This window comes from Lethenteron reissneri, chromosome 24 (assembly GCF_015708825.2).
Source record: "Lethenteron reissneri isolate LAM-NWPU_2019-01 chromosome 24, ASM1570882v1, whole genome shotgun sequence".
Lineage (NCBI taxonomy): Eukaryota > Metazoa > Chordata > Hyperoartia > Petromyzontiformes > Petromyzontidae > Lethenteron > Lethenteron reissneri.
The window spans coordinates 7,308,738-7,333,807 of NC_083802.1; the positions used below are offsets into that span (position 1 = coordinate 7,308,738).

The 25,070-nt window shown below is 47.1% G+C and overlaps 1 protein-coding gene across 1 annotated transcript in view; it reads right to left on the reverse strand.

The window, feature by feature from the left end:
• The window catches only part of LOC133346480 (semaphorin-4A-like), a 74,595-nt gene that overhangs the window by 11,405 nt on the left and 38,120 nt on the right, over positions 1–25,070 (reverse strand). Inside the window, 4 exon segments of the mRNA XM_061558091.1 lie at positions 278–389; positions 984–1,082; positions 3,000–3,059; positions 5,261–5,421. Of these exon segments, the coding sequence (XP_061414075.1) occupies positions 278–389; positions 984–1,082; positions 3,000–3,059; positions 5,261–5,421 (432 nt within the window).

Genomic DNA, 25,070 nt, shown 5'->3' on the forward strand with positions numbered 1-25,070 from the left:
GGTGGAGGGTGGGGGGGCGGGTGGAGAGGGGGAGGGTAGGGGGCGGGGGGGCGGGGGGCTGATAGGTGGAGGGTGGGGGGGCGGGTGGAGAGGGGGAGGAGGTGAGGGGGGTGGAGAGGGGGAGGGTGGGGGGGCTGGTGGGGTGGTAGGTGGAGGGTGGGGGGGCGGGTGGAGAGGGGAAGGGTGGGGGGTGGGGGGGCGGGAGGCTGGTGGGGTGGGAGGTGGAGGGTGGGGGGGCGGGTGGAGAGGGTTGAGGAGGTGGGGGGGCGGCTGGTACCAGCGAGCGTGGCCGTGTATGCCTGCGTGGGGTTGTACGGGGAGCGTCCCCGCCCATCCTCCGTCAGGACCTCGCCTTGAGTCGTCGTCACCAGGGTGAAGTTCTCCTTCTCCTGCGAGTGAAGAGGCTTCTGGTTATCGTCTCGAATTTAAATGCCATTTCTGGTTTGCGATGGATGGCATCGTGCAGGTGTGAGCGTGCCAAGCGGTGAGCAATATCTGAAGCGGTCACGGACCTTTTGACCACTTCATTCAACCCGTGCCGACCAGCGTGGTGAAGTATGGTCAAACAACGCCCACGTGACCGACACTAGGTCACGTCTGATCAAGAAGCTAAATAGCTCAGTGCCCTTTACCTGATAATAAAAAACAAGTTTATTTAATGGCTGTCCCACCTGATGACGGAAGCTTGTGTTGCTTCCGAAACGTCGTGATTGGATTTATTTTGATTCTGTTTTTAATTTTAATTTATTTATTTTAAATTTATTTTCATTTTATACCTACGTGACTTTACCGAACGAACTAAAGAGTATGGATCATTGCACTCACGAAAACTTAAGATCTAGATTGAAGTTTATTTAACTTTCTGATCCGCCCCCTACTGGACATCGGTGAAAAAAGAGCTTCATAACTCATCAGATTCCTCCTGCAGTCTAAATAAAGATTCTGATGTAATTGTGAATGCTATGCGTGTGCAGAAGCCTTACAATGTAGGCACACATTGGATGGAAGGCGTACGTCCCACAAACAAAGAGGTGCGTCTCGTTAAGCTCGACAAGCACCCGGATGAAGTTGAAGCACTCCATCTGTAGACGCACACACACACAAAGACAAAGATCCCCCGTATAGCCTATTAACAAACTGTTAGGGCAAGTGCTGTTCGCGAGCACCTATTAAGGCCAGCATGGCGCACGGGGTGGTGGCCAGCACCACGACCGATCACCGCCATTATCTCAGAACACCATAATAGGTACTCATTTGAGGCCAAGTCGACCTAGGGCCAGACCAGAACCGATTCTGATAATCGTCACTGGTGTTGGTGACCGTGAGTGGAAATCTGATTTGTGTAAAATGCATTCAGGAAAATAAATGTTAAATTTATGGCCTACTGGTCTTACAGACTTCATTTTTCCAATTTGTATATTTTTTTACCGCAATATTTTCGCCTGTTAACCCAGTGCCAAATTGGGTGGAGGGTCGCCTGCAGCCAAACCAATGATGGCAAGGCTAGAAAATAATCGTTGCACGGCATTTAAAGCCAATGTCGCTGTAAAACATTAATCTACCAAGCCCATAATACACCACAGGATTGAGCTTTCTTTCACCTCACAGATTTAAACGCCCCTCATTTTATGTACTAATTATAGGAATTAGTCGAGGCAGAAAATATCTTTATTTCAGCAAAATATTCGTGAGGCTCATCAGCAACTCCACGTGCGTCAACATCATTCATCACCAGCAGAAGTCATTACATCTATTCACCTGGTTTAAAAATGTGTGAACACACACACAAATAAGTTGGTATGTGCAGTGAGAATGGAATAATATTGTTAACCAAATTAATCAATACTTTGGTCAAAATCCCTCCCCCACTCCAATGGGCAATGACCATTTTTTTCCTTTATTGGCAGCCCTTAAGCCAGTGATGGAAATTCCATATTCTGACCGCTGAGGCCAGTCTCTCTAAAGGACAAACACTTTGACTCACAAATTGTACTCATTTTGACAATAGGGGTTGTCCCGTTTTTTCTGGCAACAAAACTAAACCCTTTTTACAAGGATTCATGTCTGCATTAACCACAATACTTGCAGCCAAATGCAAACAAAAAACACTGATGATATTTGCATTGTCCTTGAAACTGATTGGTCCACACCAACGGCCTTCAATCAAGGACAATGCATATATTATCAGTGTGTTTTTTGTTTGCATTTGACTGCAAGTATTGTGGTTAAAAAAAGGTTTCAGTTTTGTTGCCAGAAAAAAGGGGAGAAACCCTATTATCATATCTTGGTACTGGCAAAGGAGATCTAATGATGTACTCATTTTATCGCACCTGAATGGATGATTAGGCCGGATGTAACCCCTTTTTAAGAATTTGAACTTATGACGACTGCCACAGTAGAACGCACTGTCAGTGTGATGGGGCTAGATCGTAACTACATTTTTGAGACCACAGCCGAGCAAGTTTGGTGTCCCAGGAATGGCCATGGGCTGTGCTGGCACGAACTGGATCTTGTCCAAAACTTTGTGAACTGCGGCTCTGAGTACTTGGCCCATTCTGTTCAGTACCCCCGGCCCCCCGTGGCCTTATTGAGAGATCATAAAATAAAAAAGGCCTTCAGCCAATTCTATACCAAGGAAACACCTATTATTGTTTACATTTCCCAACACGTGTGTTTAAACAAACGAGACCCTGAAATGTGAGTGACGCCGTTGACCGTGTGTCTCATTTCCACAGTGAGCTGGCCAATGCAACGACCGGTTCGGAAGTCAGCCTGCATGAAATTATGAAAGGGGGCCAGCCCACATGGCCCATAACCTACTGAGGCCACCTCGTGCCGGGTGGACACGATTAGGCTGCTGTGGGAAGACAGGCAGCTGGGCCCGGGGTAGCCCAGTTCATGAACTGAGCTGGTTTGCTTTTCAGTGGCCGCAACAATCCAAAGTGTGTTTCCCCTTTAGTCACGTGTGTGGCTATGAGGGTTGCATCATGCGATCTCACCGTTTCACTTCTGCCCTTCATCACACACTCTTGCTGCTTGGATGACGCATCCCAGTCGACCTGGCCAACGACAAAGCAACGGTCACTCATTCACGTCTCTCGCAGCTATAACATTGCCGCACACACAAAGTGTGACCTCATAATTGTGCACGCGCTGCACGATCTTTCTGCTCACGTGAGACTGTAAGAAGGTTTCAGTACTCGACATCTGTGAGAGCTTCATAGCTCATCAGATTCCTCCAAGATAAATAAAGAATCTGATTCAATATAGAGATTTTTTGGTATTTGAGAAGCTACAGTTCTTAATTTTTGACGTACAACATGTATTCCCAAAGGCAATCCAAGTGGTCTATGATAGTGTATACAATGCAATTGGGACTTGCATTGTTACATTGGTGTGCCTTTTATAAATAGCTCATCATCAAAATTTGTACAGTCTATTGTATTTATTAAAGTGTAACCAATACACTGCAGTATCATCCTGGTATGCACATTGTGCGGTGTGTATGTGTATACACGTAGGAATGCATATGTACACACCGCACAGTAAATATTAAATGTGTTATTATAATAATATTAATATAAGTTATGCTCACGTGAGCATAGAGAACATGCAGTGCATGCATACTTATGAGGTTACACAATATTAATCCATAATTAAACTACACAGACTGGTATGTCATAAAACCGTACCACAATTTTACTAAATAAATAAAATTCTAAATAATTGCTTCCACACCTGCTGCATTTCCACTATTGTGCATTAACATTTACGCAAGTTAAGAGCCAATAAACAAAACCTTTTTCAAACATTTATTCTTTAAAGGAATTCTGTCAAACTTTAAGCAACTGCAAGAACATGTGATGATTAATGTGACATGGGTAAATATTTGCCATGGCGCCCTAACTAGGGCCTAATTGTTTTGAATGAAATCACTGAACACACTGAGCTGGAGCAGCTTCGTCGTGTTTGAATCGTACCAAGTGCAAAAATGCCAGCGACTGAAAAAGGGTGGAAAAACAATGTGCAAGTTATATCTAGCGCGAAAATATTGACTTCAAATGAAAACTCTGTTGCGAAATAGCTGATGTCATGATTGTGTGTGCGAGGTGCACATTGGGAAACGTGGCCCCGGCTGTCTTTGCCCCATGCACGCACATCGTCAGCTACGCACTCAATTCGAGATGTCAAAACTGAACCGAGTAGACTGCGTCTGTACGAATTACGCATGTAGAAATTCATCGATTCATTGAATAAAATCGACTCCTTTGCTCACCATGCATCTTGCGTTTATTCATCGATTGCTGTATTTAACATTTACGGAAATTGAATAAAAATGATACACTTCCATTAAGATTTAGTCTAATGGAACAAAACACATTGTAGCGAGACCAAAACCACCTTACGAACAATACAAACGAGATGAGAAAAAACGAGACGACAAACGATGCTTTTTTAATCACATCACGAGGCGGAATATTCACAATTCATCACATTGTTTGAGGGGTGAATCACCGAATGCCTAATACACCTTTAGTCATAACATTTGTTGTGACGGGTCCTGCTGTTGGCGAGCACCTAATAAGCCTCGTGCCACCTTAATTTCCCTCGTGACGATGTTGACCACACAGGCCTATGCACTCACTTGAAGTTGAAGTGGCCTCAAGGAGGCACCAGGCCAGGCCGTGGTGCCAACTGCTACTGATGTTGGACAACATCGCCAGGAACGCATGCGTTTGTGAATTCGTATTACGTCGAAATAAGCTACGCGCAATTATTTATGTTCAATTGAAATCAAGCTGCTACTGTAAACAGAAAACAACGTGTAAATCACAACACACGAAAGCAACGGTGGCTGGTCAAGAAACAATTACATTTGGAAACAATAAGTTGCTCAACGAATAGTAGACATTTTGATTCTAACAATTCAAGTGTTTCTCTCTTTTCTCGTTGGAGACACACAAGGGTGCCAGGGCCATAACTGCACACTTTCAATCGGCTGCAGTTGATGGTACAGGGAGGCTTTGCCCAGCCGCCCTTGCTGTCGACTCCCTGTCGCTGATCCAAGTCAAAGCTCCTCTCTGCTTATGAGCGACTGCCTCTTCTATTCTCTCTATGAAGTCAACAAACATGCACGTTTGTTCAACTTCTTTCGCACCGTGCATAGCCGACCGTGCTAACCGGAGCTGCCCACTGTTCTTGAACAGCGCGTCTGGAGATGCGGTTGCATTTTAGACGCCATGGAAGACAAGAAGCTCACCCGACTGTGCATCTCCTCGGAGATGTTGCTGGGGTTGAGCGAGAAGATGGCGTCGCGTGCCCCGACGTACAACACGTCCCCCTGCTCCGACAGCAGCAGCGTCGAGTAGTTGCCGACGCTGGGCCGCGAGAACGCTCGCAGCCGCCCTCGGCTCTCCATGGCTGCCACGGGAAATAGGGGCGAGGGGGACAGGGGTTGAGGCGGAGAGATGAGAAGCGGGTCGGCACGGGAGGCAGCGTTTCGGAGGGGCAATGTTGAGACAACACCCGTTTCTTGCCATCGATTATGCTGACAACTCCGCCTATCCATCCATCCATCGGCTCTTCTGATAATTATCCCAGGATAATAGCAGTCACTCGACAGTGCTGGAAATATTTTTACTGATTATCCGCGTTTATCCGTCGCCACTGGCGGTTTCTCGGGAGCACCGGATTCGTGACTCTTCAAGAGACAGCAGGATGGAAATGACACCCAATTATTCCTCTTGTTCGTGTTCATCTAAGAAAAGCTGCGCAAGCGATAGTGGTAATTTCCACGGAGAGTAGATTTCACCCCATGGCAGCCCCTACACAGCCACGGATAAGAAGGGTATTGCGCTACTCGAGGTCTTAGAACTCATGAATTTGGCATTTTCAAAGTAGTGTAATCTTATTGCTCGATCACGTTCGTGATTATTTATTCCAAATGAGCATAAGGTTGATTTAACCACAGGTATAACCGAGCTGTGCAACGTGTCCGCAAAGTTCACTCAGCCTGAATCAGCCAGTGGTACGAAATAAAATGAATTGTAAATTAAAACGCCGCTTTGTGACATTTCCTTTATCCCTCGGGGAAGGTCACGTGGGTGGGTGCTCGATCCCCGGTACCCTCCCTGTGGGGGAGGGGGCGAGGGGGATTGAAGGCCCCACACACCTGCAATGTGTAACTATATATTAAATGAATGCAAATGCAAAAAAATGCATTGGCCGAGTTCCGAGTGCTGGGCAATGTAATGGTGTTCTCATGTCAATGTTCGGAGCGTGTCAGTTACCGCTGTACGAATAAACTAAATTGTAAATTAAAAGCAGGTTTGTGACATTTCCTTTATCGTTGCTTAGAAAGTAGTTCAAGTAAATTCACTACATTTACGATAAATGGATGTATTGCTAATGAAATCCCGTGGAGCGTCATATAATGTGCTTCTTTGCAGAGCAAGTGACGAGCGATAGCAACATCATTAATTAATTCTCGCAGGATTTAAGACTGCACATAACAAGCCGTCAACATCACAACACGCGTTCAAGCACACGACTGATCCTACTGCTCCGGCACAGAAAATAAGGAAAGGTAGATTTTACGTTGCTGGTGTGACCGCATCAAAAAAAGAATCCACAAGGTGGCAGACTAATGCCACCAGCTCGACATTGTGCAAAGCACTTCCTTGGCGGTGGCACCCAATCCAGACTCGGTGGCAATTCTCCTATCCCTCTCCCGAGGATCCGCCGCCGTATAGTGGTGGTGAAGTTTGCGTGTTCCAACGATCCCGAGAGCGACGGCGTCGGCCACCCATGGGCGTCAAGGTCAAAGGGGATGTTCCAGACTAAGAGCAATCCGAGAAGTCCTCAGCGGAGGAGGCTGTGGGTGTCTCGATGGCTGTGAAGGCGGACAAAGAAGGCCGCATCTTCTTAACCTGTCACCCTTGTCATTAACCAACACTGCCATGTAACTGCTCGCAGCATCGCAATCATCAACCGCGATCGGTCTGCTGGTGGATTCAGCCCTTGCCAGGTCCGTCACCATCACCTCACAGTCCCACGGTGCCACAATCCATCTCACTCCGGCGCATGAACAGAAACAAAACTATCGCTCCATCTCTGCTGCGGTCGTGCGATTGGGCGCATTCCCTTCTTTCCCTTTGGATTTCATTCCGTCACCAATCTCGCCTACCAAGAGATCATCCACTTTAGTGACGTGTCTTTCCCAAATCCACTCAACTTGTCTTAACAGTCAACGCGACCGGAAAATGTATGGTAACAAAAAAACAAGTTAAGCTTCCCAAGACGTGATCAGGTTTCCTGATACCTGGAGGAGTTTGTTGATCGTCACATAAACCAGAGCCCACTTGGCCTTCCTGGAAAAAATAGGATAAATCCACTTGTGTTGTGCCACTGCCTTTGAAGGGGACACCGAGAAGGGAAGTCCCCGCTTTTGTCAACGATCACCGAGGACGATCTGAATGGCTCTTTCACTCTCCAAAACGACTCGTCCTCTCCCCCCTTTTGTTGCTTTTGAAAACGACGTCCATACGGCACACACTGTGCCCAAGCAACCGGTACAACATCACCAACACACACGATGTGCCCGTGTCGCATTAAGCAAGGCAGACAATCGTGTTCCGCTCTGTGTTCACTTGTGTGTGCGCGGTAGTAATTCATCATGAAGTGAGTTGTAGGTTTTATTTTTCGTTCACTCACAGAAGGTGCGAGAGTCAGAGAAGCATTACGGAGGAATAACAAGGGGACTTCCCCCCACTGCACGTAGCTGAAAGTCTCGTGATCGTTTCTGCCTGGGCTTGCAAATCCACAGCCCTCACGGGGAAACATCCCATCCCCGGCTCTAACACGTTTAACAATGTGATGAGCTTTTATAATTACAGCCACAATTCTAAGAGTCGCACGAACTCAGAATAAATAGTGGCAGTGGCCATCTGAATTGGTAGCCAAAAAAACCAGTGGTGGAAATTCCACGTTCCTATGTTGTGTTGGGTGGTGGGAAGTCAGATGCACTTCTGTGGCCATCTGGAACACTCTTCCTTCCGATATTAGGAAGTCACTGGGAGCTATGCACTTTAAAATCGAGATTAAAACTAATTTCTTGAGAACAGTTTTTTGTGTTTAGTTTGTTGTCTTTCCCCCGCACCTCCGATTAGCACGCTTGGCTACCTGCGCTGCGAAAGAAAGTTCAACTTACGTAAGTCAAGTTTTTTTTTATTTGACATCGGACAACCACTGTTGTTGACGTTCTACATTTTATCGACCGCTGCGTGACGAGGGGCACCTTCGAGTCGCGCGCTGTTAATAATCACAAGCCCTTTCTGCGACCAAGCAAAGGGAAGTGTGTGGTCCATCGAGGAAATGTTCTTTTTACCGGCAGAAATTATTCTTGCTCCGGTGGGCCCCGAGTGAAGGCATCGTGGAGGTCAACGCACCAGATACGGAGCGCAGCCTCTTCACGGAAGGACAGCGCCGGCCAACAGGCCATCGTAAAAGATGCTAAAATGGAAATGCAATCTATTATTACCCCCCAAAGAATCAACCAACACCCTGATTACACCTGACAAAGGTTCCCACCACGAGATTTGTCATGCATACCATCGGCAAGGCTTTATTTAGATAAAGCGTGGCGGTGGACTGGTGTAACACGTGACAATGCAAGCTCTGGCACTCCTGCTCAACAACACTGCAAAACAAATGTAAATAAATCAAACGTAAACAGGGTTCAGGGTTACACAACAGAACTGCATTGAAATCTAAAACCCATTATTTAGACTTCCCAGTACTGTGGGTTTGAGATTTAGTTTCACGTGAGTTACACACCTGGATGGCTGGCGGTGCAGCAGTGAGGGTGGCTTGACTCACAATAGGAAAGTTGCGACTACAAATTACGGTCATGGGTTGATTCAGCCAATCGTGCTGCCAAGGGTCGATAGAGTCAGTACCATTCCAATGGCAAGTCGAAAGTTGTCATTCTATGGAGAGAAAGGCCGCCACCATGGGGATGTGGAATTCCTGCCACTGCCTTAGCGCTTCCCACAGAGAGGAGTGCTGACCCATTGCTCATTTGAGCAAGGGGACACTGATATTTTTGACATCTACCTTAAACTTGATGGCTTCAAAAACGAGCCTGTTAACCAGGCAGTCCTATTAATGAGATGAATCCTCTTCTAACTACGCATCATAAAAACGCATGGCATGAGTGACCTGAACTAAGTCCTCCACCTAGACTGCAGGTTCACATGGGGAAAAATGTTTACCAACATTTTTTTTTACCTCGGTCAAAGGTCATCGGTTTAGTCTGGTCAAAACGAGCCCCGACTCGACTCCGTACAACAAAAACAACCCAGATAAATCTTCTTGGTTCTTTCGGTAAAGTCACGTAGAAGGGAAATAATAAAATAATGGAAATAACAATAAAATAATTATTTTATTCTTTTATAATGTTTTATTTTTATTATTTTATTATTTCCCTTCTACGCGACTTTACCGAAAGAACCAAGAAGATGAATCCCTGCAGTCACGAAAGCTTTACATCGAAACCCAGGTAAAGTGCTGCGACTGACAGACTGGCTCGCCGATGGACACGTACCGTCGAACATTGCAGCAACTCTGAACAAACACCGCGCGCAGGGAAGCGCATCGCAAGCATTTGTGAAGCCCCGCTGCCTGCCGTCTCCTTGCCACTGTGCTAACTCTGGGGACAATATCTCGCTCCATTGACACGGCGGGCTCTTCATTTGGCATGTCGCAACACGCTCGTATCGATTTGTATGCAAATTCCCATCACTTGAAGGCGTGATGCAAGTGCTACTTATTGTCAAAGTACAAGCCGCTCCAGCCCTCCTGCAAGCTCGGCAAAAGAATAATAATTAATTAAACAAAGCGGTGGAAGAACTACTCAGACTGAGGGTCACACCAAAAGCAATCGTCCAAATTTCCCTTCTGCTGCGCGCAAGGCAAAAGTCCTCACTGAGAATTATCCATCGGCCGCTTTTGTAATAAAGCACAACATCACGAACCCCGTGTTAGTCACGACGTGTCAAGTGTCCATCAAACCACTCCGAGTCTACGTCAGCGCGTGAATCTGGGTGTGTTGGGCACACGTCTATTGGAGGGTTAGTTAGGCTCGGGTCGATCTCACACAGATCAGTGTGCTTGAGACAACGCACTTCAGAAGAAGTCATTCACTACGACCGGCAAATGACAACGCAGGAGGCTGCATTCCGAGCGTTATCCCCAAGTGCGCGTGGTTTTTTGTCCTCACATTTACAGTCACCTTACAAACGCCAAAGCACCCAGTGAGGACCTATCCATTTCTCGAGCAGAAACCTCCGCGAACAAAAACTATTTAATTCAGACACGGTGGGAGACTTGCTGAAAACCCGAGGAACAATTCTTCGTGTTGTGAAGCCTTGTGATAACAGCGGCAGAAACGTCACTCACGAGGCCATAACATCGCAAACGCTCACACAAGCCACTCGTCGAACGCCCCTGTCAACGCGTGCGTTAATGCATGCGCGCGGTCCAGTTTAGCGCTCCGTGCATAAGCAGTTTATTTGGCGTTTCTTTACGTGTCCTGAGGCAAAGTAAAATGCATTTAATTCCATTTTTGTTCCAGGGTCATTATCGTCTGGGAGACCATTCATGGCTTTGTGGGGCGGCCGCACGCGCGCGCGCTTCCCAAGCGTCGTAACGTGGTGGTGGTGGTGGTGAGGGACTGTCGTAGTGTGCGTTCCCATCAATGGGGGTTTCAGATGCCCCCGCCTCACCGTGAACACGAAGTACACGAGGTGGGGGCAGGGCGGGGGGAGGAGACGTTATTTGGCCGAGATGGACGGTTGTTTATTCCGTACGCGTCCAGCTACCGCTGGCAACACGACAATTTGTTGCTTAAAAATAAAATATAAAGAGCGATAGAAGCAAAAAAATACCAAAAACTAATTATCGCGGCACCAAAGAACACACCACCCGTGAGGTGATGGGAACACCGATTGTTGCCTTTCAGAACATATTTTGTGAAATAAATTAACAAACACATTTTCCATTCAAGTTTATGAACACGTGCCTGGCATTACATAATTATTTTTTTCAATACAGAAATTGCTATCATGGCTGTAGTTTCAGAATTAAATTAGTCTTTCACCAACTCGACGAATATAATTATGGAGTGTCATTATTTTACTAAACAGTGAAATGTGAAGGCCTGTATCGTGAACTCAGTCTCTGTGAATGCAGTGCCACGGCTTTATTGCACTTTTAGCTCTGCGATTCTTGGTGTGGAATTTTGTTTGGGGGCACTGGAATCACGGAATCACATTTATCTCTTAAGAAGTCTAATTATACTGGATAGTGGCGTTCGTCAGCATAGGCATTGCAAATGAAGCTGGCTGTAATTGCTGTACCGATTTATTTTAAGCGATTCAAGTCGTTGTGAATACAATCCTGCAGGATAACTTGAGCATTATTTCCGGGACTAGCAATGAAGCCTCATGCATAAGCAAATTCATAATGCAAGTGCATGGTATTTGTACTACGATTAGGAATTGTTAACTTGAAAACAAACACGTAGCATACGTCCCTTTGTCAATATGCTGCTGGATGAAGTCCCCTCGATGCCGTGTTGGTCATGGTGCGGGTGTTTGACCATACTTCACCATGCTGGCAAGTGTGGGTTGGAGAAAAGGGGACCCAGAGCAGGTTCAGATATCGATCACCACTGATGTTAACCGTAGCTGGGAACCGAACTTAGGTTATTGGGATCCTAAAAGCGCAGGGTGCCAAATATAAATATACAACTGCACAGTAATGACTGCGGCCATTATCATAATCACACTTAATTTAATCAGACTTACTTTCCCTGTAAAGGACACATTCCACGCTCGCACCGGTGGTGCCCAGAAACTCACAAAGATTAGGACTGCAATACCGAGCAGAATAGCCACAGCGGTGTTTTGGGACCTTTGCCGAGCCCGCGTACCCACGACGAGTTCCACATCACGACCCCACCCACAGCATGAGAAAAACGGCGGCGACATATCCATCACGAGGAGGAGGGAGGGAGGGCCTGGGAGAGTCGTCAGCGTGGTGAAGTGGGCACAGCGGGGAGCCTGGGGTCCCCAACAGACTGCTCTATCATCACACGCCAAGATAGAATCTAGCGCAGGGCACATCCAACCAAGGGGCCAACATATTTGAAAAATTGGCGTGAGCTTTTCAGCCCAGCGAACGCAGGTTGGCAAAAGCTGGTGGCCCCGAGGTTAGCGGAAGCAGGGCACACGCCGTTGCCGTGTTGGGACTGCAGCTCGCCCGCTGTGCCAGGAACTTTTAGGGAGGTATGCAGGTCATGGGGGTTCGATCCCAATCCTGACACCTGCTGTATATTCGGAGTTTGCAGTGTCTCTCTGCCCGTAGTTACGTAGATTTTTCTCCGGGTCTTCTGGTTCCCCCCCCACATTTAGAATCAACATCACGCGTTTAGACTATTCGTTGAGCTACCATTGGTGTCCAGGTCGCTTCTTAAAAAGAGTTATATAGCTCAGTGGGTCTTATTACCTGGTAAAATAAGAAATATTAATAGTAAAAATAGCCAGCACATCACTCTACGATGCGGGTGCCCATCTCCCCCACGCGCCCGCAGTGTCCCCTCTCTCCTGCTGGCTGGTGCACTTTAGCGCAAGCCAGTTACGGGAGTCACAAGGAGAGTTCAGCTTCTCGGCCTCACGTTCTACCCCATCGTGGAATCCAATCCCTCTTCCACTTGCATCCGCCCCTCCCCCCACTACCCCCACCACCCCCATTACTCACCTCCACCCATCACCCCCCATTTCACAATCCCCAGATAAGCTTCTCAACAGGGGCACCCTTTCCACAAGAAAAGATTACAATAATTTAAGTACCATTACATCCCATTAAAAAAAAACATTTGATTAGAGCACAACTTTTACGTTGTGTTGAAATTATGTTAATCCTCCAAGAAGGCGATAGCATTTCAGCCCCCACCTCACCCTTTATTCAATGTTTTGAGCCTTGGACCTGCAGGGTGCTGCACAATTGTAAGCTCCCATTAGTACAAATTCCTCGCTCTGCCATTCAGCAATGATTGCTTTCACCGCAGCAGCGTTGGTAATTGAAGAAGAAAACAAAGCCAGAGAATGGCAAAACAAAGTGACTGTGCTTATGTTGCGTTGCATTGCCTATGTATGGACGAAACACTGCAAACATAAATCCAAAACGTAGGTGTCACTGGGATGCGTTCTGCATGGACCATGGGTAGATACACCACATTCGTCAGTAAAGCTCCTCGGAGAGACTGCCATTGCTGCGGAACAACATTTGCTACAAAACTACGCGGAATTTCAAGGAGGCATATCAGCAAATCAAAATTGTAACAAAAAACTGAGCCGCAAACAAATGTGCACGTCTGCTGTAGCGGTGCCACCTCATGAAGGTCGCTTGTGTTGCGATCGAAACGTCGCGATTTGTTTTATTTTATTATCTAACTACGTGACTTTACCGAAAGAACCAAAGAGTACGTTTCTTCCTGCTTAGGTGCAAGATAGTGGTGCAAAGAGATCACACAAATAACAATCCGGAACCCTTGCGCGCAACACACATCTACAATACCTGCACTGGGGCAGCAAGGATTGTTTTTTTTTTGCCACCTAACCTGACCTCACCCCGACTGTTCCAGATTTTTTTTTAAGTGTCTTGGTTAACCAGCCGTCCAAATCCACACTCGGTGAACCCACTCTAAGCCACGAGCCCTCTCTCTCTTTCTCCGATTGGTTGTTTTCGTTACAGCTCACTGTACACATAGCTGTAGCCGCTGCAAGACTTGCAGAAGCAACTAGCCAGCAATAGTTTTGAAATCTGTGTCAATGAAACGTACGTGTGCAATGAGACACACACACACGTGTGCGCACACACTTAGAAAAAACACACGTAGATTTTTTGAGACAAGGTATTGCTTTTTGCAATCTACCGCAAAACCACACCATGGTGAAAACAAAATTCTTTGAACAAATGGCAAATCTGATAACAGAAGCAGTTTTTTTTTGGTTGTTGCTCCCATTCTCGCTTCTCTTTTTTTGTAGAAATACCGCATTCAGCAGGTGCAGGTTTCACAAAAATATAGCATCGCCTGGTGATGACATGTGTGATGTGCAATAATAATAATAATAAGAGAGCCTTGCTGCAGGCAGCCCTGAGATCATTCTCGCCGTACACTGCGAGACTTTGTAGTTGGATTACTTTATTTTTGGCTTCACATTTCCACCGAAGGATCACGCCAAAGCGTCTTTGGTTCACAGAGACAACTGTGGACAGAGTTCACCTCCTGCTGGCAGCCCGGAGCCAGAAGCGGAAATTCCACAGTGCCATGGCAGCGGCCAGTACTTGCAAAGGATGAACGCTGTTTACATCCGACGAAGCCCTGAAGTGATGATAGGCCCAGTCAAACCTCAACATGGGATTTTGAACTCCTAACCTTCCATTTGCAGCAAGTCAAGCGCTCTCACCGCCACGGTGCCACCTGGCCCGGGACTTAACCCTAAAAATCCCAAATAAGCCTTAGGTTTGGCTTGGGCGGCGTTTACCGAGCCATAGAGCTTAAACATGCTGCCCACAAAAATGGGAAAACAACCCGATGGTTAATAACTCGCAATCCCTCATTGCACAACCTGCGTGTTGTTGATGCAAAAACCGGGCGCGTTGCAATGGTTCACCACCACCACCACCACCACGTGAGGTACGCAAGTGGCGAATCCAGTCAAGAGGTTGACTATATTTGATCTTGTTTTATCATCTCATCTGTATTGTTTAAAAAAAAAATGGTTTCGTTTGTATGCTTTTCTTTGCTCAAGCAGTCTAAATCTAACACTAGCACCGTACACGATTTGCATGTATCAATCAATTATTATATGCACTGTTCAATGCGTAGGCAGTCAGCGTAAAGATCATTGATGGGCCGTGCATTGTTATACTGGCCTAGTGAGCACAACACAAGTCCAGGAAACGGTAAAATTACTTCAAATTAAAAGGGAGCCACATGTTTGACCACATAGTGTAACTCATTATGCAACGTGCCCATTGTTAAAATGGTAGCTGACGAAATATATTGGTGCAGGAGCCACTCGAAATGTCTTGACACTCGCTTTCCGAGACAAATAAAGGATATAGCATCAGCAGATCATGTAGCCTCATAGTCGGAGCACTTAACTCACTTTTGGAAGGTTGAGAGTTCAAACATCAGTTGGTGGCCAACTTAGACTATTGTTATTTCAGGGTCGACAATAACTATGGTAGCTATTTTTCTGTGAATTCAACGTAAAATGGCTCCCACCATGAGAATGGGGAATTCCCAACACTGGCTCAGAGCCACAAACAGAGGAGTGCATTGCCCAATTGCCCCAATACTCTTTGGAAAGGCAAGGCAAATTTGACTTTGGTTTAATTTAGATGATGGAACAAGCCGATGGCTTAGGGATAAATATCAATCACTTCGAAAACTGGATTGACCGCACCTAAGGTGGGCCCACTTCTCCCTGCCAGGTGGAATGCGCACGGGCCGCAGCCTCAACTCGCCCGAGCATGCAAATTCAACTTCCGTTCAATGACACAGGGGGGGGAGACATGGGAGGGCCGTGGCTGGAATCCGCTTTCCTCTTGAGTCACGGCGATGACAGCAGGAGTGAGACCTCAACCAGAATGACTCATAGAAGTCAGGAAAATTAAGAGGAGGTGGACACATCCCCTACACCTGCGGGTGCCTTCATTGTCCCCTTGCGTTGCAAGACCGATCTGTCGCATCGCAGAGGAGAGGGCCAAGCGGTGTACCCTGCGCACTGCAGGCAAAATGCTCCCACTCTTGAGGGGCGATTAGCGAAATTGTTTCATGCTCGACCAGATAGGCTGAAAGAGGCACGCATGTAGTACAATGTGAATTCACTAAAGTTATTGGAGGCAACTAAAGCTACGAGGAAGGGACAAGCATCGTTGGGGAGGATTGCTCACAATCCACCGAGCCTGAAGCACGCATCACGGTAACAAAAACTCAACGGCATATGGCGTAGTAGCCCCAGCAGTGGTTAGATCGTGGCGTGTAATGATTTTGGCGATGGTGAAGGCTCGTGCCATTAAATACATGTTTTTAAGGTTTCACCTTCGCAAGCAAATTCCAATCCACCGCAGGCTTTAAAAGGAGGGCTCTGATCAACAGTTGGTGTGGTCTGGGACTTGTTGCTTTGCTGCCTTGCCCAAGCTTGTATGTATGTTGAACTTCTTTCGTACCGTACGTAGCCAACCATGCTAATCTGAGCTTGTATTTGGTGTTGACAAATCGGAAAGAATGTATGTGTACTTGTGCAATTGGTACTTTCATACTTTGTTTGTTTATTTATTACCTTTTCTCTCTCTTGCTCTTAGACAGTGTTTTGTGTTGTTTGTCGACGTAACTTGCCGACGACCCTGCACGCCTACTCGACATCTGCGAACAAGGACTCCGTAGCTTCATGAGATTCATCCTCCAGACTAAACAAAAGATTCCGATTCTGATACTTTTCGTTACCCGTGCCTCACAGTCATCAGGGGAAGAGGGAAGTGAAGAGGAGGCCGTTTTGGAGAAGTAAGATACAGGGCAGACCTGATAAGGAAGCAATGGTGCAGCGGAGGTGAAAATCGAAACGGCGTGGAGGAATAGGTCACGCTGACCAGGAACCGAGCGCGACAGTGGCTCCCACTTAAGTATTTATTTAAAATGCACCCAATTTGTAAAAAAGGCGTTAATTTTAAAAGGCTTTAAAAAAAAGAGTGCATTATACTCGCAGAAAAGCACTTCTCGCCAGTGTACACCGCGCACACCCCTTTTTGACGACTGTTACACAAATACCCACATTTCTCCCCACCACAAGCGATTTGTAAACCTAACCACATATTGCGCGTCTTATTGCTCAGCAGGCAGACAACGTGGCTCGCGCTTAATAGTTTTTTTCCTTCGGATTAGGGTCTGGGCTCAGTGTCAATAGAACCACAGCCATGTGCCAGCCTCCACGTAGCCGATTCACCACAGGCCAGCACCGCATGCTATACACCACCGGTTCATTCGTTAACTTAATAATAATAATTTACATGCCGTTGCCAATCCACTGCCAGATGAAGGCTTCCTTGTTGCTGTGTCAACCATTGGGGTTATACGACGACACCAGGCGTCGGTGCGGGGTCGGCGGGGAGAGAGGGGGGGGGGGGCCAAAACTGGTTCAGAAATTTGGCACCAATGTTAGCCGTGGCAGGGAATCGAACTCGGGTAGCCAGGTTCAGACGCTAACTGCTGGGCCACCGCTCAACCACGATTCTCGTTTACATATCTGCATTTCCACTCCAGACACACAACACTTGCGCACAATCAGGAGTACGAGTAATTTGATTATAACTTTGCGGAAAAGCAATCACGGTGAAATCCCCCCCGTCCCCCCTCTCTTCGCTCTGGGCGTCACAGCTTCTGCGAAGTCCCGGCCATACCCACCGCCAATTAATGAACTTTCCACTGTGGTTTCAGGGAGCGGCCGGCTGCATGTCTCGGCTCCATTAGTACTATTCACCATCTCGTTGCGCCCGTGAACATAAAACATGGAGATTACTGTACCTTGTTTCCCATTCAATGTAAAAGATGTGCATAGCAACTGCGTGCAGTGCGTTGGCGTTGCTTGGAGGTGCACTCATTCTTCCTGTTTGTTTTTGCGCAATAAACGATTCTTAAGAAAACACCGCAAACTGGCTCGCTTGCGCGTTCACTTGCACGTCGGGTGTGTGTGCGACTACGTCCTTCCAAGTGAGTTTCCTGGGCTAGTTCACCGCAGATATATTGTTAACACTGCGTCAGCTTTACCCAAACAGAGTTCAGCCTTTCAACCAAATAAAATCAATAGATTAATGTTTGAGAAGTCCGGGCACGGCGGTCCGCCTCTCTGCTCAATTGAATTTGAGGCAATGCTCATCTCTGCTCGTGGTGGGAAAATCCACATTACCGATTTGTTTTAATGTCACGGCTAAATACATGTAAGTATACATCACCATGAATGATGGGTGGTGTAGTCTAAAGTTCATTCTTGGCAACACCTACATTTATACACTTATTCTCACGATGCCCTTGCGTGAAATTGTTTATGGGGAGAAATTAATATTACACGCACAACAGCCTGATCTGAGAGCCACCCTGGTTTGTTGTTTTGAGCTAACAGCTATAGTCATGGACCTGTATGTTGAACTTCTTTCGCACAGTACGTAGCCAACCGTGCTCATCGGAGGTGCGGACACAGGCGAATATGTTATATTATCTATCCCTGGTCTTAAGAAAATTTAAGTAGAGCTTACTTGTATATATCTCCAGATGTGACCAAAAAAACAAGTTATATTTTATAAGCTTTCCAGGCAAAAATTATCAAGCATTTAAGAATCAAAATCAGAATATTAATTTATATTGGAGGAATCTGATGAGCTCCGAAGCTCTTTTCCACAGATGTCCATTTGTTAAAGCAAGCAACCTCTGGACTGGTGTCTACATAATGTCTATCACCAGACTTGTTTGACAAAAGCATGTGATACAGCTGGGTAAGATGGGCATAGCTGTGGTTAGAGCAGCAGACTCAAACTGGAAGGAGGAGAGCACAAATCATGATTGTGGGTGAATTCTATCCTCCCTCTGGTCTCTGAAAAACGAGTTACACTTTGTCTTAAGTCAGCAGTGGTGATCCTCAGTCAGGCTGGCAATGTGGCATTGCCACCACTGCCACCACTGCCACCACTGCCACTGGAGATGAGTGTGATCATATTGTTCAACTGCCTGTGAAGATGTTGCGACTTCACTTGAATTGTTGTCCGAGCAGCGGCGCTGCCGATACCAGAAAATGACCGACATAGAACGTCCATCCTTTGACTCTCGACCTCCACGCGGCACTCGGAGCTGGCTAATTGCGCTCGCGTGTTCCACAAGAGTTCCCCGTGCCACCCCGTTGTTGCGGCCTCAATGCGAACGGAAGCAATACGAGTTCCGTGTCCACGTATTAGGTGTGCGTGCGTGCGAGCGAGCAGGCTCAGGACATCACGTGCTGCCTCCTCCCTCCTCCCCCGCGTCGCGTTTGATGGAACGATTGTCCCATCCCCGTCCCACGCATGGCGATCCCTCGCCCGCGGCGGTGGGGGGTGGCGGCAGCGTCAGCGGCACGTGCACCCGTGTGGTGTGGTGGTGGTGTGGTGGTGGGGTGGTGGGGTGGTGGTGTGGTAGGGGTGCCCGGGCCTGGCCCGTCTCACCGCACGCACTCCCCAACCCCGGTATTTTTCACGAGCAAAACAAAAAGAGAACACGCCACAGTAGAAGCCCGCATCACCGGTAAATAACTAACGTATGGTTTGCATACCAAAGGATAGGTTTTTGAATCGGCGTCGGCGAACATTTATTGCACTCACGAGTTTAAATAAATCGCCATACAGGCCAGCTGATATCATTGATATCATCAGCCACCATCACCACTGCTGAATGAAGGACTAACAACTTTGTATCCCAAGCCATCGCCATCCCTCACGGCGCCACCGTGCAGCAATCCACACGAGCCGATCTCATCGTTCCATCTCTGTGGCGGACGTAATCTCTCCGGCGTGTTCCCTCGTCGAAAACAGTGCGAGACCAGAAGACGCCAAAAGGCGAACACAGCACATGTACTACCAGAGCACGTCAACCACAACTAGGTGTGGTTAATGCAGACATGATTCCTTGCAAAAGGTTTCTGTTTGGTGTTTTCACATCTTGACACCCGTTTTATTGCCACAAAGGGTAAAACCTCTTCTTATATTACGATGCCTCGAACTCGCATACCTTCTCTATGGCCAATATACAACGAGCAAGTGCGCAAGTAAGTAAAAATAACCAATTTTGGTGCTGGAAATTGAAATCCCCAAGGGACGCTGTAGCCGGAAGCTTGAAGAAACGAGTTGTGTGGGGGCAGTCTGGAAGGAAGCAGTTAGGCTCGACGGTGTCCCGATCGGAGGGGAAAAGTGAATTGAAATGCAGCCAACAAGACCCCCAAGGCTCTGATAAAAGTCACTGTGACCCATGCCCCCTCGTCCGCTCGCCCTTGAGGAGTCCCAACAGTTGCCCGTCAGCTCGACCTTCGATTCGCGGTCACGGATCCGTGTTTGCAGAGTTGGGAATAAACAAAAAAAGATTATCCTGCAACGAAGGTAAGGCAACAACCCAGTCACACTCCCCCTCCCCCCCGCAGCATTGCTTACTCGGCAAAGGAAAAAGGAACAGGTGACGGCAACTAGCACCACGGTCCTTGAACGCTTCGCGATCCTAACGGAGGCGACGCGTTCTTTATTGCACAGTTAGTCAAGCGTTGTCCGGGAGCGCGTTCCGAAACCCCACACAGGGAGAAGGAAGCTTGAGTAAGAAAACAGCGAGACGCGTGATTCATGCACCCCGCCGCCCCCCTCCCACACAGAGCCGGAGCTCGCCATTAACCCGGCAGTCATTTAAACAAGCTCGTTCCCCCAAGTGGGGGTCATGCGCCCGACTACACAAGCCAACTTGCGCCACCGCGGAGTGGAAACAATTCCACCGCGCTCATTCAATGGAGTGACTCGGATCTACCATTCAACCATCCGCCGATTCGCAAACTATCGCGTGGCTCACGCAAATGCCAAGCCAAAGGAGCAGTGCCCGGAGTGTCCTGCTCACGAGCCACTGCTGATGGAAGGGCCTCCATGGGAGGGGGTTCTAGGGAGCCCCCCCCCCCCCCGTAGAGGGCACATTGGCCTACTCTTTCCACGCTGCCCCCATACATCTTGGAAGAGGTTGGAGTACACGCACACTTTACTCCGCCCGGCATGGCCTGCCAATCGAAAGATCACGGTGGTGGTACTCATTTATACTGCGGGATGGACAAGGGCCCGGTCCGATTGAAGAAACGATTGCATTGCTTTAACCGCCCTGCCGGTAGTTTGAGTCTAAGGGCGACCTCTGGGTTGCACACCGAGTGTAGCCAGCATCATGTCTGATGGAAGCATTCACATTTTTAGACGGAATGTAGAATGTGGATGCTTAGGCACTGTTGGTTGGGGAGAACTGGCCAAGTCGGTTTCCCTATTTAAAGAATTCTATATCTGCCAGGTGATGGTAAAGAAACCACTCATACTGGGTCAACTCAAATGCAAATATCGGTCGTAAATAGCTTGCGCTGAAAAGCGCGACAAAGCAAACACGAGAAACCACTCGAGTGGTTCTCACGTTGTGAAGGATGGCTTCCCAGACAAGTTGAATCGCCCAGCAAGCACCTTTTTATATTTTTGGACTGAATTCACTGAGCATCAGCAGAGCTCAAAGTCTAAATGCCTGCTGGACAAGTTACAATAATTTCAGTTGAAATGCAAAATGCAGCCAAGTCTCCCATCCTGTACTTTGAATCACACCACGTGTAGGGCTATGCTCTAGCAGATGTCATCAGTAACAAGAGACATGTTTACCTCCACGTGCCTGACTCACACAAGTCAGGCCAGCAGTTACAAACTCTGGTCGGGGATTGACTCAGCCCTTAACCTCTCCAGGGTTCATAAAACGTGCCACTTATTTTTGACAAGTCACCCGTGGGTCATTCTTTGGCCAGTCTGGTCACTGCCATTGCAATGCAGAATTTTCACCATTGGCTCGGGTCCACCTATGAGGATGACACGACTGGATTTCTTGTTTGGGTATGGAGGTTATTAGGATATTTAAAACAAATATTTGAAATTGAATTCAAATTGTCTCCCTGCTCAAACGAGTCCCCATTCCATTTAGCAAATCTGCTCTCGTGGTCCAAATTCCACATTCCTTTGGCAGGGGATAATAATTCTGACAAGTGTGTATGTCTGCCCTCGTGAAGAACTAAAGAACGGTTTCAGTGATGCTGCTGTATGTATGTTGAACTATTTTTGAACCACACATAGTCAACCGTGCTACCCAGAGGTGTGGGGGAAGGACAAACTAAACACAAAAAGCAGTTCTAAAGAAAAGAGTTTTCACTCTAGATTTAAAAGTGCACAGCTCCAGTGACTTCCTAGTATCGTAAGGAAGAGCGCATTCCAGACGGCCGCAGAAGCGCATCTGAAAGTGCGCGACGCAATGGCCTGTTGAGAAAAGATTGCAAATCAAGTCACGTGATTACTACAAGGACTCACAAGAGATGGACAAAAGTCAACCACGGGGTGGAGACTGAGAGAAGGCAGAGAAATTCAGAGGGAAGGAAGTGGGGAAGGGCTGGCGACAGCCGTGAGATGAAGTCACCGAGTTTGGAGGCTACGGCTGGACAGGAGTACCGAAGGAAGAATAATGGGGGGGAGGGGGGGGAAGAGGTTTTTTTGCAGCAGTGGGAAGAAGCTGCAGCCGAAAACTAAAAAAACAACCAATCTCACGCGCTATAAAACAACGTGGAAATTGGTGCCTTAATCTGAAATTTTAAGCCGTCGTCGGGTTCGCATGCGACGTTGGGGAGGGCTATTCTTGGCCGAGCGAACCGATTTGCGTGACAGTAAACAACGCGCTCGTCTGTGTGCAATGCTGCTGCCTTGGTTCCCCCCTCTCCTTTTCAGGGCCGTTTTCAGAACAACGACAAACAAAATAAGAAAGGCACAGAACTTATATATAAAAAAGCCCTCATCCAGTGTTAAGGCTATTGACATTTTCCCCTCGAGTTTCCAACACCCTTTATACAGTGTGTTAGAGTGGTTTCATTTCCTTTTTCGAAGACAAAAAAAGATTTTTCTGGCACGATTCAAGAGTATTTTTTTAAGTTATATAATGTGATCACAGTGAGGCATTAACAGGGCACAAGATGATGGCAAATGTCCCCTGGTTTGTGCCAAGAAACGTGCGGATTATTGGAGCAATCCACCTCCCCTATTTCACAAGCGGGGCATTCCTCAGCATCAGAGGGTCTCAACATTTAGTCTCCACACCTCCACGGAACATCTCCGTATCTCTACCTATCAATGGATGCGTGGTGGATTAACCATTGCAATGGCTACGATTGTCGAGGATGGAAGAACGGACTGAGTAGGACAAAGAATGGGAAGAAGGAACCCTCCTCTTATCTCAAAAAGATTGACGATCCCCTCCCTGACCTGCTCATGTCAGTCGGTGTGTGAATTGGTCGTTGTGCTATCAGTAAACGGCAAGAACTGCAGAATGCCGCTCTGGAGCAACAGCAGGAGCAATAAAGCACTCGCACAGCGCTGCCCCGCTACCATGCGTGCCGTCATCCACTGCATAGGGCATCCCTCATTCCACACGCTCATTCATATAGAATTGGTTATACATCCTACAAACAAAGAGTCGCGAAACTCAGCGTTACTTATCTGAGTAAATCGAGGGCATTGTTATTATAATAATTGTTATTTGGGTGGAAAAATGTATCGATTCGTAAGTATTTAAATCTAAAGCTGGCAATGAACACATAGAATGAATGAACGTGTAGGAATTAATGCTATTCAATTTTCACGCGTGACATAAATAATCGGTTCCATCTGCCCCTACAGCCACTGGGCGCGCTAACATTCAACGTGATGTAAAATAATGAATGGACTCGTAGCTCGAATCGTGACCCACATAATGAGCTGAGATGAGACTGGAGAAGGGGTGTCAGGGCAAGGCACATGTCAGACCTTTAACAATGATTCGTCACGGTTTCTTGACTGCATCTGCCCTTTAATGAATGGGGCGTTAAGTAAAAACATGTTTACTGCAACCCTTGATAATAAATGTATCCCCGGTCCAACTCCCTCCCGTGAAACACCACCCATTCCAATAAATCTTTCTAATGGTTGGAAGATCTCGTAAAAGCCGTCAAGCACACAAACACTCCCTGCTTTTGCGTCGTTCATTCTCGAGCACACAGGGCGATGGCATCCAGCAGTGGATTGCTCATGGCACGCGATCAATTCACCTCTGTTTGTCAGATGTAGTCCATACCACCCAAACCCTTCTTCTTCGGTCCCTATTTTCTCTCCGCCCCCTCATAGCGAACGTTTTTGGTCCCACCTCGCAGGCTTTTCTCGCGCACAAACATCTCTGCTTCTCATCGTTTCCTTTCACAGCGGTCGGGGTGTAAATGTTGCGTGCTTTGTGCTCGGTCAGATAAGTGGGTGCACCTGTGCACAATCCCAACAACAGAGCGCCATAAAGCAAGCCAGCGGAGTCTCATGCATTGCCCAACTTTACGACGACACAGATAAACAACGTGTTATTCGAGTAGCAAAATCTAATCTTGTTGCACTACGCTGCACTTAGTGCTGGCATTTTTTCCCCTAAATATCTCATTTGTGGCTTGTCTGTCACCCCTGAATGTTCGGTGATAAATGTTTACATGAGTTCCTTTAGAAGCGTATTAATCTATGACCTGATTTTATACTTTACAGAGAGATGGTTTATATTATAATTATTTTGCTCAAAAAAATTATCCAAGTTGTTTGGAAAAAAGTCAACAGTTTCTAATTTTCTCGGCATCTGTGGCATCTGCACTCAACAACGCATGAATCAAGCCCCTATTGACATCCGATGTGTCTAGAAACCGCGTCGTTTGGACAAAGTGCAGCATTTTAATGTACGACAATAACGCTAAATTATCACAAACGACACCCCATAACAATCATCACCCCACGATGGCAACACTTTGGCGGGACCGTCCTGAAGAAGAGTCATGGCACTCGCTGAGGCTTTCCTGGCTAAACAAGCGCCCTCGTAATAAGTGAACATTTAAGTCATCACGACGGATTTATTCTCACTTTTATATTAAAGATGCAACTCCTAAAGTTTTCCAATGCATTCTCAGCTTGTTATGGAAAATACAATTGGCATAAGTGTATAAGTTATGGGATTGTAACCAACTTATACATAATATATCCCTTAATAATATTAACAACAATTATGATTTACAGCCCTGACGATCCACTGCTGGATGGAAGCCTCCCCAAGCCAAGTCAGTCACAGGAGTTATTTTTAACCGTACCTCGCCACGCTCATCGGTGCCGGT